General features: G+C 38.2%; 1 protein-coding gene across 1 annotated transcript in view; it reads right to left on the bottom strand.

Annotated features, from left to right (window-relative positions):
- The window catches only part of EHHADH (enoyl-CoA hydratase and 3-hydroxyacyl CoA dehydrogenase), a 42,979-nt gene that overhangs the window by 18,009 nt on the left and 9,422 nt on the right, over positions 1 to 15,548 (bottom strand). Inside the window, exons 3-4 of the mRNA XM_077754558.1 lie at positions 12,196 to 12,307; positions 3,460 to 3,564 (exon numbers count right to left, since the gene is read on the bottom strand). Coding sequence (XP_077610684.1) covers positions 3,460 to 3,564; positions 12,196 to 12,307 — 217 coding nt within the window. The remainder of the gene's footprint in view (positions 1 to 3,459; positions 3,565 to 12,195; positions 12,308 to 15,548) is intronic.

Below are 15,548 nucleotides of genomic sequence, written 5' to 3'. Positions count from 1 at the left end.
TAATCCCCAAAAGAGACACAGTGGAGCTGCCCAGGTTATAGCAAGAACAAAAAACTAGAGCTCAACCATTGGAGCCTGTGGGGTCTCAGAACAGGGTCTGAAAACAACTAATTTTATTAAATCTTTTCCTTTTATTGATAAAACTCCCAAAGCTAATTTACTAAGATCTACAGAAGGTTGAGACTACAATCCAGTTCTCCTAACTACCTATCCCAAGCTCATTTCTCTACAGACTGCACCTCTTCCACATTGGCCAGGCATCCATTTTTCCTTTGGGTAAATTTAATGACTCAGATATTAGGAAAAGATAAATCTTTTTTTTTTTTTTAAATCAGGAGTCTTCATTACCTACCACCTAATACAACCAGTGATAAAAATTTATTAATTTTCTTATGCAAATATGGACCTGAAGACATACACATACACATTTGTGCAATTTCCTACCTGGTTATTTTCTGCTTAGTATTACTTGTAAGCATTTTCCCTAGTTCTTCAACTTTCTTAAAAAAATGGAGTTTTAATGGCTGATCAGGTTGCTTCATTGAGACCTATCATCTTTTATATAACTAATCCTCTAAAATTAAATTAGGTTTTTGAGTCATTTCCAATATTTTACTATGATAAAGGTTCAGTGGGTATCACTGTACACAAATCTTTGTATACTTCTGTGATTATTTCTTTATGATAAATTCCTAAGAATAAAAATACTAGGTCAAAAGATGTGAGCAAGTCTCAATAAATAGCTGCCAAATTGCCTCTAGGTGAGATGTATTACAAGCAGTATAATAGGAGCTTGTTTAAGCTCAATCTTGCCATATTATTTTTCTTTTCCAATTTGCTTGGCAAAAACTAGTATCTTCAAGTTCACTAGTGAATTTTTCATTATCCATTAAGTTTAAAAAGCATTTGAGAACCAAATATATACTACTATACAACTCAGCAACATTATTCTTAGGTATTTACTCCAGAGAAAGGGAAATATGTTTACAAAGACCTGTATAGGTCCAAAGTGAGAACAACCTAAATGTCCATCAGCTGATAAATGGGATAAGCAATGTGCGGTACATCCATACTATGGAATACTATCAGGTAATAAAAAAAGAATGAAATATTATTACGTGAAACAACATGGATGAACACCAAAGACATTATGCTAAGTGAAAGGAGTCAGACACAAAAGACTACATGCTATATTGTGGTTCCAACTTTACATGAAATTCTAAAAATCCAAAACGATAGTAACAGAAAGTAGGTCATTGATTATCTGTGGCCAAGGGGCAGGGAAGAGAATCTACTGAAAAGAGGCATAAAAATATTTTTTAGGGTAATAGAACTTTATATCGATTGTGATAGTCATTACACAGCTACAAATAATTATAAAAATTCTTCAAACTTTATACTTGAAATAGGTAGATTTTATTGTGTGTACAGCACACCTCAATAAAGCTGGAAAAAATAAACACAGAAGCAAAGATTACTTATGAAATTTTTTGAGAGAAATTAAATTATTTTCATTTTTGCATACTTCCTTTAAATTTTTGGCTATATTCATACTCCATGTAGTTATAATTATAGAATATATGTAAATTTATATTTGAGACATTTTTATCCACAATTTTACATATTTCTGTATAGTTTTCATAATTATAATTTAAAATAGTTATACGTAATTTCCCAAAGCCCCAAACCATTTCCCTACTGTTAACAGGTGAATTGTTAAATTTTAAAATGGATGATTCCTAAAAAAAAAAAAAGAAAGGAAAAAGAAATAAAGCAGAGGATTCCTTTTCAATATTTGGATGCCACCAAGTGGACAAACTGTGCAATGTTACTGAGATTGAGCAGACCAATTTATAAATTTTATAAACAAAATAATTTAATGTTTAGTTTTCTAATTTAAAAATATTTTTTAAGTTAAATAAATCACAAAAATTAAAACAGACCATTTTACAGTTTACTAGACCATGATTCTCATCTATCTCTTTTAGTTATTTAATTCTCAAATCTCAAGCTAGGGAATTCAGTTAAGGACAAGAACTTCCTATGGAAACTTAGTTCTTTACAACCTTAAACCACGGGTGTAACTGTTAGGAATGAGTCTACCTCAAGCCTCAAACCAAAAAATCTTGTACAGATCTCCAAATGCAAATAGCCCTTGTTGTCAGCCAAGTGACTGCTAACAAAACAATACGCTCTGCCAGGAGGCACAATGAAATCAGCGATGAAAAGTTGGTGAAGACTGGAAGGCAGAGAAAGATACCAGAAAACTCACTCCCTTTTGGGCAAAGACTTGCTGATTCTCTTTATGAGTCACCAGGATTTTCTCTCTCTGGTCCCTGGCTTCTCCAATTCAGGCTTTTCCTGTTGCATTGAAACAGCAACTGGCTAGAGGTACAAAATGATTATTTCAGGGAAGTGTTTGGTCCCTGCTGGTGTCGACAAAAGAATGACTTTTTCAAAGCAATGCCTTTGAGTGACACTGAGCCATTGCCTACCACCAAGCAGAGAGGTGAGCATGCTGCTCGGCCTGTGATCCAACACGGCTCCCAATTATTTTTTCTGGCACTCTTTAACCCTCTCCATCTTGCTGCTGATCTCCATAAATTGAAAAGGAATAGTGCCACTCCAAAGAACTTTTTTTTTTTAATGTTTTTTATTTATTTCTAGGGGAGAGAGAGAGAGACAGCGTGAACAGGGGAGGGTCAGAGAGAGGGAGTCACAGACTGAAACAGGCTCCAGGCTCCGAGCTGGCAGTCAGCACAGAGCCCGACGCGGGGCTCGAACCCACGAACCACGAGATCATGACCTAAGCGAAAGTCGGACGCTTAACCGACTAAGCCACCCAGGCGCCCATCCAAAGAACTTTTAAAGGGATGCCATGAACCCACTAAATGAGAAACCAGTGACAGAAAGAAAATACAAGCTCACTGAGACCTAACTATGGATTTATTGCGGTAAATTAGAGAGGCTTGTTTCTAATTGCTGAAATATTTGCTTGTTTTCATTTTAATTATTTCTTACAGAAAATACATTATTTCAAAACAAATTCAAAAGGTTCAAAATGGTAAACAATGAAAAGTCTTCTTTCAATGTCTTCCCTGGCTGACCAGCCCCATTCCAGGAGGCCACCATTAACCATTTCTTGTGAATCTTTACATAAATATCTTATATGTAGAAGAACAGTTACATATATACATTCTCCCCATATAGACATTCAGTCCTATCTCCCTTTTCTTTTTGCACAAATGGTGAACCACTGTACACAGTGATGCTTTTCACTTAAGAGGACAATAGATTGTGGCATTCATACCAAATCAATACGTAGAGTTTCTCATTGAATTTAAAGCTGTATCCTATTCTATCACATGGATGTACCATAATATATTCATGGAATTCCATACTAAAATGAAAGTTTAGCTTGTTTCCAAACTTGTGCTATTTTCATTATTATCTTCTTACCAGAAATTCTCTGGGCAAATTTGATTGCTTCTTCAACCGGGTCTGAGTTCACAATTTCATCTAGAATGCCCAGCTTGAGTGCTTCATCTGCCAAAATTTGTCTTCCTAAAACAAAACAAAATAAACCCAGAGGACGATGTGAAATTAAAGTAAAAGCATTACTCTCTCTGGTAAGGAAGGTTATCTGTCCTGGATACAAACATCTATTAATAAATGAAATAAGTAAGCAACACAGAAGAAAGTAGTAGACCGGTCACTGCAGAGGTAACTTAGTTCAAGCTTCAGCTCTACCTCCTACTATTTGTGTGATGATGAATTGTACAGGAGGGACCACACCCTTCTCCTAGGTAAATGGGAATAATTGTGCTTACCTTGGTAATTCTGAGTATCAAGTGAGAATAATACATTTTCTTTATAGTCTGGAAGTCTCTATAGAAGCAATTTGTTAACTATAAATCTCTATATAAAAGATGATTGATTTTTTTTGCTAATAATAATAGAGGTAGTAACAGCAAAGCAGTAGCAGTATCTATCTTACACCAACATACATACCAACACTGATTACGAAAAACAAAACAAAACAAAAACAAAAAGATGAAGTCCTGAAACATAAATATAGTTGGGGAAATGGGGAAATTGATGATTAAGTTGACATTATTTAAGTTATAATCAAAATTACACAGGACAAATGGGTGGGCTTCTGTCATTTTTTGCCTACCTGGCATCTCAACCCTACCCTAACTTGTGGAATTGCTATTGTGTGAGCTTTGGACCCTGCGTTTTATTGCAGAAGCTAAAAAGGAAGCACAAGTGATCAGACAATTGTTCCTTCAGGTCCATGCAGTTAGGGTGTGGCCCATGACCCCAAGTTTGGCGAAAGCAGTGCTCCATAGAGGGTTTTTAGCCTGGAGTAATGAGACTAAGCAGCAGATAGCAACATCTAGCATCTAGTGGTGGTACTGGCAGCGTCCAGTATAGGATGGCAGCTTTAGGGTGTTAAAAAGTTTGATGAGCATCATGACTGAGTTCATTACCAGGTGTAAATATGTAAATTAATCTGAATTTTCTGAAGTAGAGACTTAAGTGATATAAGCATCCCTTATCACAGGGTCAAGAAGTAAGGAAACAATAACACCTGACTTGCTTTCTTGCCAGTACCATCTTGCTTTGTGAAAGTGATCATCAAATCAGTCTTGATGGCAATAATTCAATAGTCCTTGCTGCTCTTACAGCGTTAGTGGATGCCATCTTTGAGACAAACCCTCCATTCTTGGCTTTTAGTGATGCTTCAGAGAGCTATAAACGGGTTTTCTTGATCAGAGAGGCAGTTTAGTGAATTTTGGCAGGGGTCACTCTGCAACAATATTATTTGGTTAGTTTTCTGGAAGTGCCTTTGAAAACAGGCTCCCAGATATCCTCCTGGAGTGAGGAAGGTGGTGAAGAGTGGATGAGTGGCTGCAGGGGTCAAGTCTCCTGTGTAAAAGATCACTTGGGTGAGGGGTGAATGCCCCGCCTGCAGCCTGCCCAGGCTAAGGGCACCAACTGTAGACAAAGTGGAAAATGGAAACCTGAGTACTAAAAGGAACTTTGGGGAGAAGGAAATATGAGCTACCCAAAGGATGCACTGAAAGTTCCTTCAGCTGTAAGGATTGCTTCTAGCCTGGATTTCAATAAAGTGGAGGTGTATCACTACTGTTCTTAAAGAGTCAGTGAGATTCTAGATACTTTTATTGTTTCAAGGGCCTAAAGACACAGCTCTGTACATACAACCCAAATATTCAGGCTCAGATTTGAACTTACTTTTTCTCTTTCTACTTCAGTGTGAACAACAACCTCTGTCCAATGGACTTTAATAGACCCCTGCCTAGAGCTACTATAAGGAGACCCAGGGTAACTGAAGCAGAGACTTCTCCAAAGTGGGTAATCTCAATTTATCCCAATGCTCTTCATGGCTTCTTTTCCAATCTTTAGAAGATTTTTTTCTACATAGAATCCTTTCCAGATGTCATTTTAAAGTCCCCCTAAAATTGTACAGACAATGTAAAAAGATAGGTGTATGGTTCTGTTAGTTTTCTTCTAACTCACTGTGACCTTTTCTATGCAAATCAAAATCCATCATATTCTTACTGTTTTTACTTCTTTTCATCAGGTTAAAAATAGTGATATTTCTATAAGCAGCAGAGCTTTGGAAAAGGCAATCCTAGTTCACTTCATTTCTTTTTGTCAAAGCAGCCAGATTTCTTCCTGATTTCCCCCCAAGATACACTTGCCTTCCAGATTTTATGATGAAAACAGACACAAAATTCCTCAATATTCCCCCACATGCTTCAATTTCTATAAACCTTAGACTTTACAGACTCATTTCACACTATTATAATTTCCCTTATATTTTATTTTGCTTTGCTTCCTTTCTATTTCATTTTTTGCAGAATGAACTGTCTTCTGTGCTTTGAATTTCTGTGTCTGCTGGATTATAAGCATCATCTTAAAATCTGACATTAGATACTTAACATACTGTATATTCTTTTTTTTTTAATGTTTTTATTTATTTCTGAGAGAGAGAGAGAGAGAGCGTGAGCAAGGGAGGGTCATAGAGAGAGGGAGACACAGAATCTGAAACAGGCTCCAGGCTCTGAGCTAGCTGTCAGCACAGAGCCTGACACGGGGCCAAACCCACAAACCGTGAGATCATGACCTGAGCCAAAGTCGGGTGCTTAACCAACTGAGCCACCCAGGCGCCCCATACTGCATATTCTTAAAAGTGTACTTATCATAACATTGTAAATTAAAATACTTTCTAGTTTAATTTATTTAAGACAAGAAGTTTAGTACAGTTAGTTTTTCTATCTACTCTTTCCTAAGATTTAAAACACCTCCCCATGATTTGAAAGAGAAAAAGAAGACTTTTTTATGCACATAGGCTCATATTATTTTCTAATTTGGACTACGTATACCGAGTTTTGTATTGTCGTTTCTGTGTCTAAGAAAAAAAGATTTCAATTAGTAATTCTCAAAATTTTTAATCTTAGGATCCCTTGCCTTCTAAAAAATAATGGAAGACTCAAAAAAACTTTTGTTTATGTGGATTATTTCTTTTTTTAACTTTTTAAATGTTTATTTTTTTTTGAGAGAGAGAGAGACAGAGAGAGAGATAGAGTGTGAGTGGGGGATGGGTAGAGAGAGAGGGGGACACAGAATCCAAAGCAGGCTCCAGGCTCCGAGCTGTCAGCACAGAGCCCGACACGGGGCTCAAACTCACGAACCATGAGATCATGACCTGAGCCAAAGTTGGACACTCAACTGACTGAGCCACCCAGGCGCCCCTATGTGGATTATTTCTATCGACATTTACTGCATTAGAAATTAAAACTGGGGTGCCTGGGTGGCTCAGTTGGTTAAGCATCCAACTCCGACTCAGGTCATGATCTCATGGTTTGTAAGTTTGAGCCCCATGTGGGGCTCTGTCCTGACAGCTCAGAGCCTGGAGCCTTCTTTGGATTCTGTATCTCCCTCTCTGCCCCTCCCCCACATGTGCTCTCTCACTCTCTCAAAACTAAACATTTAAAANAAAGTCGGACGCTTAACCGACTAAGCCACCCAGGCGCCTCTATTATATCACTTTAAAATAACAATGATATGTGCTCGCTTCGGCAGCACATATACTAAAATAACAATGATAAATGTTAACATTAATGTTAACATTAATAAATTTTCATGCAAAATATATTTTCAAAATTTGAAAGTTCAGTTAGAAGAGAGTCATTGTTTTACATTTTGCTTAATAAAAGACAACTGGATTCTCATATCTGCTTCTGCTTTCTATCAGTTCTGACATCACATGGCACACAATAATCTCTAGAAAGTTCTGGTATACATGTGTGAGAGAATGAGTAGAAAGGTAGGTAATGTCCTATTGTTATGAAAGTAGCTCTGACTTTATGAACTGCCCCCAATGATCTTAAGCATACCCAGGAGTCCCTTGACCACACTTTAAGAACTCCTGACTTAGATTATCATTTTAAAGACTGTACAGAAACCTAGAATAGGACCCTACATTCCAGGATTCTATGCAGTCTTTAAAATGATAATAATGTAGGGATAATAATGTATGACAACGCATAGAACATTCATGTACTAGGGCCATGTATTATCTGATCTGATATATGTTATCGCTACCTTGGAGCATGGGTACCAGGGTCATATATGAATGTTCCATATATTTATCATTTATATGTGGCTGGAGTGAGTTTAGTTATTTTGAAAGTAATCTTTTGTTTTATTTTTATCCTTTGGAAGCTTGCAGGTTTCCATTTCCTGGAAGTTTAAAATCCTTACCAAAATACATCAGGGAGTTGATATCTCCACATCAGTTTTTCCAGGAAAATGGTGAGCTTGTTGAAAATATAATCTCTGATTGCATTTCATATCTGAAGAGTTTCTTCTATTTTTTCCTTTGGTTAACTGCTTCTCACCTCTTTGCTTCATGCTTTGGCAGCTCTTATTATTCATAGCAGAGACTCTGATTACACACCTTCCATATATGCTGCATTCATTTACATTTTATGTATCTTTTTGTTAAATTCTTATGAATTCACAGAATTCCATAAATGTGCCTCTGTTTATCCCCCATGATGCTGCTTGAGTTGTCTGTTTAATCATATCTTCTTTTTATTGCTTCAAAAAGAAGTTATTTGGGCTAATGTTTTGCTTTTAGATGGTATGTTCCTATTTAACAAATAAAAGATGTTCTTTTCTAATTTAGAATATCTTCTAAAATTGTCATTTTCTTTAATCTGTTTCATATTAATGTTTCACTCTCTTAAAGTCACAGAATATCTTCACAGGTTTTGGGTTTAGTGTTAAGTTTTTTTGTTTGTTTTAGTCACAGAATGATACTTGTTGATATATATTATTACTGCCTAGGAGCCCTGGCTACTAAAATTCACCCTCAACATCTTGCTCAAGTATAGAGAAAACTCACCTGAACATAACCCATCTGAAAGGCAGGTAGGATACAGATGCCACTCACAACTTCTCTCCCACTATTCTAGGTGGTAAGAGGTGTCTCCTCAGAGTGTAGAGCCTGGATGTATCCCTGTCCTGGGAATGACCATAAAGAAATTCATGGGCTGATGTTTGCACACATAGGTGGATTAGGAGGAAGTTAATGGAGGACCATGGGGGAGAAGAAGGGGGAAAATAGTTGGGGAGTGGGAGGGAGGCAAACCATGGAGACTCTTGAATACCGAGAACAAACTGAGGGTTGATGGGAGTGGGGGGGAGGGGAAGGGGGGTGATGGGCATGGGGGAGGGCACTTGTAGGGATGAGCACTGGGTGTTATATGGAAACCAACTTGACAATAAACTATTTAAGAAAAAAAAAAGAAATTCATGGGCTGGAGCAAAGCTCTGTGAGAACAGAGCAGGGATTTTCTATGCTGTTCAGTGAACAAGGAGGACAAGCCCTAAAAAATGAAACAGAAGCAAGAACAGGGCACTTTAGTTCTTGTCACCTGACTGGACAAAGAACAACAGGGAATGAATTGCAAGGTGCTCTAGAATATCTTTTGTGGTTACTGCTAAAGATTCGACTGTTTCCAGGTAGCGTTTTCAGGGAACTGTGGAAAAGCAATGGTGACTGCTATAATTGCTCTACTTTCCAAATTTGCCTCTCTAATGGTTTTCAGATCAGAGAAGGTTAGCTATTTACTTATTAATTTAATCTAAATCTGTTTACTCGTTAACTTCCTATGGGGACAGTGCCTACAAAGCTGGTGTTTTTACAACATTAACATCAGTAGGGGAGCTCCAACTTTCAATAACAATTTTTTTAGCATACTCGGTTAGAAAAAAACCTGCCAAACCGAACAGCAACTGTCATAATAGCATCGTTATTAATAGCTACTGTATTAGTTTCTTATGCAAATTCCCACAAACAGAGCAGCTTAAAACAACACACATTTATTATCTTAGTTTAGGATATCAGAAATCTAAAATAGGTCAGCAAAATTGTGTTCCCTCTGGAGGCTCTAAGGAAGAATCTATTGCATTGTCTTTTCCCGCCTCTAGAGGCTGCCTGCATTGCTTAGCTTGTGGCCACTTCCTCAATCTTCAGAGCCAGCTGGTAGCATCTTGCCTCCTCTCTGACCTCCTGCCTTCCTCTTCTAAGGGCCTTTGTGATGAACTGGGACAACCTGGAAAATCCAAAATAACCTACCAGTTTAAGATCCTTAATTTAATCACATGTGCAATGTTGCTTTTGAAATGTGAGGTATTATATGTACTGGTTCTGGGGATTGGGACACAGACAACTTTGGGGGAGGGGCATTACTCTGCCTATCACAGTTACCATTTATAAAATGTCTTCTATGTGCTAGGTAGTGTACCAGAGGCATGTCATGTGATTTCATTATTCCTCAAAGGAACCATGTAGTTTTCTGTTGAGAAAATGGAGAAAGAGAGATCAGAAGACCTCTCTTCTAAACTCCAGGCCAGTCTGTCCAACTGTCTACTTGATGTCTCCACCTGGATGTCTAATAGACCTCAAACTTAACATGCCCCTAGCTGAGCTCTTGTGATTCATCCTTACAACCTGCTCTGCCAGTAGCAATCTCCACCTCAAGAATGGCACCATCCTTCCAGCTGCCCAGGTCATTAGAACCATCCTTTGCTCTCCTCTTCCTTGCACATCTCACTTTTCTGATAAATCACAAAATCCTGCTGGCTCTACCCTCATAAAATATGCCAAATTTGACCATGATTCACCGTTTACATTGCTACCCCTCAGGTCCCAGCTCTCATCATCTGTCCCTTGGATGACTGCAGCAGGCTTCTAATCAGCCCTCCTGTGCCTGCCTTATCTCTAATGTACTTTCAACAGTCAGGGTGATCCTTTAAAAAACAAATGAGAGCATGTGACTCCTCTGTTCAAAACACTCCAATGCCTTTCTACCTCATTTAGAAGAAAAGTCAAACATCTTTCTATATTCTTCAAAGACCTACATGATGTTACTTCATCCCCTACTTCTCTTCCCCTTTCTTACTTCACTCTGCTGTATCCACCTTCTTGCTTTTCTTTGAAACTTCCAAGTATCCTGCAGCCTCAGGGCTTTGCATTTGCTATTTTCTCCACATGGAATAAATTTCTCCAGATATTTGCATAATAAGCCTCCTCACCTCTTTCAGGTCTTTACTCAGATGTCACTTAGTAAAAGAGACTTTTCAACCCCTCCATCTCTAGCATTTTATATTAAAATATTATCTACCCCTCCACCTCTAACATTTTATATTTCCACTTTATGTTTTATGTTTATATATATGTATATATACATATATATATTACTTACATAATAGGTAGACATATGTGAGTCAAGTTGTGGTAGCTAGCCTCCAAAGTGACTCCAGTGAGTTTCACCTCTTGGTGTTCAAGCCCCCTCCCATGTTGAATAGTGAAGACCTATATAATCAATATCATATATACATTATGATTATATACATAATATGATTATATACATAATACAATATTATATATACATATATATATATGTATACGTGTATACATAATACGTAATCAATCAGAAAAGATCGTGCATAACTCCAAAGCTAGGTCCTAAAAGATATTGCAGCTATTGCCTTGCTCTCTCTTGGATCTCAGTCCAGAGGAAGTCAGCTTCTATGTTGTGAAGACACTTACACAGCTTTAGGGAGAGGTCTTTGTGTAGAAGAAATGCCAACAGTCAGCACCAACTAGCCATCCATGTGAGGGAGCCGTCTTGGAAGTAGACCCTTCAGCCCCACTCAAGTTTTCAGACAACTACAGCTCTAATTAATGTCTTGACTACAACTTCATGAGAAATCCTGCGCTAGAGTCCAAGTAAGCTGGTCCCAAATTCCTGACCCACATAATAACAGAGAGAAGAAACACTGTCAGTCAAAACATTACCCTTTCTTGCAACCTTACTTCAACTGGAAATCTCTTTATAAGTCTTATAGGATTTGGTAAATCCAGGATCTCTAAATGTTTTCTATTGTTCCATAGTTCACCTTCCCTACTGAAAGAGAACTTCTATTTGTAGCTAATACCTTAATATTTGGGAAATGAAAAATTCAGTCATTTCCACACTACAACTTCAAACATTTCCATGACAATTCTGGTTTTAATTCTCATTTACATTATAATTTCTAAATTGAGTCTGAATATAATGCACCCTACATGAATACAAGTGTCTATGCATGGACACATGAGCTATAATAAAATCTTACATATAATTAGTGCCCTGGAAACACTTCCATTTAGAAGGCACATGGGACACCTGGGTGGCTCAGTCAGTTAAGTGACCAACTTCGGCTCAGGTCATGATCTCTTGGTTCATGGGTTCAAGCCACATGATGGGCTCTGTGCTGACAGCTCAAAGCCTGGAGCCTGCTTCAGATGCTTTGTCTCCCTCTCTCTGTCCCTCCTCTGCTCACACTCTGTCTCTCTCTGTCTCTCAAAAATGAATAAATGTTAAAAAAATTTTTTTGGAAGGCACTTATATCTGATCTTCATGGTAATGTCTGAGAAGCTCTCAGGAAAAGTACTCCTTCCATTTTACAGATGAGAAAGTTGATAGTGAAAGAGATTAAAGTATCCTCTTAGGATTACTTGAGTAGATAATGGTCAATCCAGAACATCTCTAAATCTCAGTTCAATTCCTCGAATTGCTGTAGACAGCTGTTGACGGGGTTTATACTGACCTGAGGTAATTAAATCAAGTGCAGCAGGAACTCCAATGAGTCTGGGGAAAAGCTGGGTTCCTCTTGCACCAGGAAGGAGTCCTAGTTTGACTTCTGGGAAGCCAATTTGAGCCTATGAAAGTGTGAAGGCATAAAGGTCATTAGAATGATACAGCATGTAAAGGGGAGCATTCCTCTGGATTTCTCACTCTCAAAAACACTGTTTCAAGAGTTTCTACAGAGCAATGCACACACACTCTCTCTCTCTTAAAACAAATAAATGCCTGGGTGGCTCAGGTGGTTAAGCATCTGACCCTTGATTTTGGCTCAGGTCACGATCTCAAGGTTCCTGAGATCAAGCTCTGCATCAGGCTCTGTGCTGACAGTATGGAGCCCACTTGGGATTCTCTCTGCCTTTCTCTGCCCCTCCCCCTACTCTCAAAATAAATAAGCCACTTTAAATAAAATTTTTTAATGTTTATTCATTTTTGAAGGAGAGAGAGAGAGAGAGAGAGAGACAAAGCACAAGTGGGGGAGGGGTAAGCTCCAGGCCCTGAGCCATCAGCATAGAGCCCCATGCGAGGCTTGAACCCATGAACCACTGAGATCATGACCTGAGCAGAAGTTGGACACTTAAGCGACTAAGCCACCCAGGTGCCCTGACACTTTAAATAAATTTGAAAAAAAAAAATTCTATAGGGCAAATTAGTGCATACCCTCTATTTAAGTTAACAACATAAACAGAGCTGTGCTGTCCCTAAGTCTTCATGTTGAAATACATCTCTACCTTCTCACACATTTTTTTCTCTGACTCCATGATGATCTGTTTCAGCCAACAAAATTTATATTCTCCAAAAACAGTTTTATGGAGCCCTAAAAGAGCCAGGAAGCTGAGAAATTAAAAGGAAAACCCACAGAATAGGAGAGAATATTTGCAAAGCATATATGTAGAATATATAAAGAACTTTGTACAACTCAGTAATAAAAAGACAATCCAATTAAAAATGGGCAAAGGAGGGGCACCTGGGTGGTTCAGTTGGTTAAGCCTCTGACTTCGGCTCAGATCATGATCTCACAGCTCATGGATTTGAGCCCTATATCGGGCTCTGTGCTGACAGCTCAAAGCCTGGAGCCTACTTAGGATTCTGTGTCTCCCTTTCTCTCTGCCCCTCCCCCACTCAAACTCTGTCTGTCTCTCTCAAAAATAAATAAATTAAAAAAAAAATTTTTAAAAATGGGCAAAGGATCTGAATAGACATTTCTCTAAAATAGAGATACAAAATAGCCAATAAGCACATGAATAGATGTTCAATAACATTAGCCATCAAGAAAATGCAAATCAAAACCAAAACAAGATACTACCTCACATCCAATAGGATGACTATAATAAACAGACACACAATTACAAGTGTTAGGAGGATAAGAACTCAAAACACTCATACATAGCTAGTGGGAATATAAGATGGTGCAGCCACATTGGACAACAATTTGGTAGTGCCTCAAAGCTTAAACATAGAGTCAGCATATGACCCAGCAATTCCACTCCTGGATATATACCTGAGAGAAAAAACATGCCAACACGTACACACACACACGCAAAATGGTACACAAATTTTCCCAGCATCATTGTCAATAAAAGTCAAGAAAGTAGAAACAACTCACATGTTCATCAACTGATGAATGGATAAAGACAATGTGGTATATCCATACAAGGAAATATTATTTGGCCATAGAAAGGAATAAAGTACTGATACAGGCTATAACATAGGTGAACTATGAAAACAATAATGCTAAGTGATAGAAGCCAGTCATAAAAGACAACATACTGTATGATTCTATGTATATAAAATGTCTAGAACAGGCAAACCCATAGAGACAGAAAGTAGATTAGTGGTTGCCTAGGACTGGGGGAGAGGGGAGATCGTGGGTTACTCCTAAGGGGTATGAATTTTCTTTATGAGATAATAAAATGTTCTAAAATCAACTGTGGTAATGGTTACACAGTCCTGTGAATATGCTAATATATCATTCAGTTGTATACTTTATTTTTTTTTAAGTAGGCTCCATGCCTAGCGTGAAGCCTAATGCAGGGCTTAAACTCACAACCCTGAGATCAAGATTCAGGCACTCAACCAACTGAGCCACCCAGGCACCCCTCAGTTGTACATTTTGTTTTTAAATGTTTTTTAAAAAAGTTTTTAAATGTTTATTTTTGAGAGAGAAAGACAGCACAAGTAAGGAAGGGGCAGAGAGAGAGGGAGACACAGAATCCGAAGCAGGCTCCAGGCTCTGAGCTGTCAGCACAGAGCCTGATACAGGACTTGAACCCATGAACTGCTTAAGTCAGATAGTTAACTGACTGAGCCACCCAGGCTCCCCTTCAATGTTTTTTTTAATGTTTATTTATTTATTTTTGAGAGAGAGAGAACATGAGCAGAGGAGGGGCAGAGAGAGTGAGGGAGACAATCCAAAGCAGGCTCCAAGCTGTCAGCGCAGAGCCCTATGAGGAGCTTGAACTCAGGAACTGTGAGATCATGACCAGAGCCAAAGTCAGACGCTTAACCAATTGAGCCAGCCAGGAACCCTCAGTTATACACTTTAAATGAATGCATTATATGGTATTTGAATTATATCTCAATAAAGCTATTACAGGAAAAAAAATTAGGCAGCAACCTCAATCCACACAAGAGAATGAGTTTGAGTCCTTTACCACATGCCTCTCCTGGCTATTTAAAAGTGGCTAAAGTTCTGTTAGTCATCTTACAAGTTACAGAATGGGGGGAGGAGGGTGCTTTAATGCAGACTGTCACTTACCCATATTGTGATTCCAAGAGCTCCAAAATACCTGGAATATTTATGCCTTTTTCACACAAGGCTTTCCCAGAAGTCTGTCATGATTTTTTCCACACCTGTTCATCCCCATCTCCTGAGTTATCATTGCTCATAACTTAGATCTGCACTCAATGTGCAGAAGGCATGGTAAGAGGGACACAGAAAAAGGAGCACTTAGGATATATATCTTTATTCATAAACCTTTATAAAAATTAAAATGCTGGGGCACCTGGGTGGCTCAGTTGATTGTCTGATTTTTGATTTCAGCTCAGGTCATGATCTCAGGGTTCATGGGCTCGACCCCCATGTCTGGCTCTGTGCTGAGAGTGCACAGATTCTCTTGGGATTCTCTCTCTCCTTCTTGCCCTACCCCTCCCCTGCTCTCTCCCTCAAAATAAATAAACATCAAAAAATTTAAATGCTACAAGGAAATAGTTAAATAAATTATGGTATATCTATAAGACAAAATTATAGAGCCATTTATTTTTTTAAATTTTTTTATTGTTTTTAATGTTTTCTTTATTTCTGAGAGAGAGGGAGAC

This window comes from Crocuta crocuta, unplaced genomic scaffold, assembly GCF_008692635.1.
Source record: "Crocuta crocuta isolate KB4526 unplaced genomic scaffold, BGI_CrCroc_1.0 scaffold70, whole genome shotgun sequence".
NCBI lineage: Eukaryota > Metazoa > Chordata > Mammalia > Carnivora > Hyaenidae > Crocuta > Crocuta crocuta.
The sequence above is the reverse complement of the archived record's forward strand: the minus strand, read 5'-3'. Positions and strand labels throughout refer to the sequence as shown.